Raw genomic sequence first — 709 nt, 5'->3', positions numbered from 1 at the left:
ACTCGAGCGAGCGACGTAGAGCGACGTGCTTGACCATTTCCCAACCACTGGACGTGTCAGCACGTCCGTCTTTTTTTTATATTAGGAAGCTGAAAAAATTAACAGTTTCGAAACACATACCTTTTCTAAGTTGAATTCTTGTACGTCCACATCTTTCTCGAGGAGACTAGCCTTGGTCTGAAAAGAAAAAAGACCCTTGTTAAGACCACCTGCGGGTGTGTCGCCACCGCGTCCACCGCCAGCAGGGTGCCACGTGGAGAAACGCCCGGAGCTGGCCCGGGTGCCTCGACGAACGCCAGACAGTAACAAAGTGCGGCGCACAGGGTCAGTTAACCGCTGACCGAAGGGAAACGGACAGAAACGCCGTCGGGGCTCAAGGCTTAAGAGAGGACCGAGGGGAAACCGAGTCAGGCCGAGAGGAGTCGCGTCTCGCGCCACGTGCAGGAGGCTGGAGGGGTTCAGACGAGGGCGCCCGGGAGAGCGGGGACTCAGGGGGTGAAAACGTGCTATTTAAACAACGCTCTCTCCCCTCCCACCAGGCGCTACACTAATGGCCACCCGAACTCCAACCTGACTTGAATATTTCTTTTAGGAGTAGAGATTGGGTTTATAATTCCCAACAGAAAATAACGGTGCGACAAATGCCTTCAAAATAGGAGGCTCTTTACATCCACAGACCCTCTGGCTGTGGTCACCGAGCCACGGACTT

The 709-nt window shown here is 54.2% G+C and overlaps 1 protein-coding gene across 1 annotated transcript in view; it reads right to left on the bottom strand.

Moving 5' to 3' along the window:
• The window catches only part of CUNH1orf131 (chromosome unknown C1orf131 homolog), a 22,088-nt gene that overhangs the window by 2,672 nt on the left and 18,707 nt on the right, over nt 1–709 (bottom strand). The window contains exon 5 of the mRNA XM_023523784.1: nt 121–177. Coding sequence (XP_023379552.1) covers nt 121–177 — 57 coding nt within the window. The remainder of the gene's footprint in view (nt 1–120; nt 178–709) is intronic.

Source organism: Pteropus vampyrus, unplaced genomic scaffold (genome assembly GCF_000151845.1).
Source record: "Pteropus vampyrus isolate Shadow unplaced genomic scaffold, Pvam_2.0 Scaffold412, whole genome shotgun sequence".
Taxonomy (NCBI): Eukaryota; Metazoa; Chordata; class Mammalia; order Chiroptera; family Pteropodidae; genus Pteropus; species Pteropus vampyrus.
The sequence above is the reverse complement of the archived record's forward strand: the minus strand, read 5'-3'. Positions and strand labels throughout refer to the sequence as shown.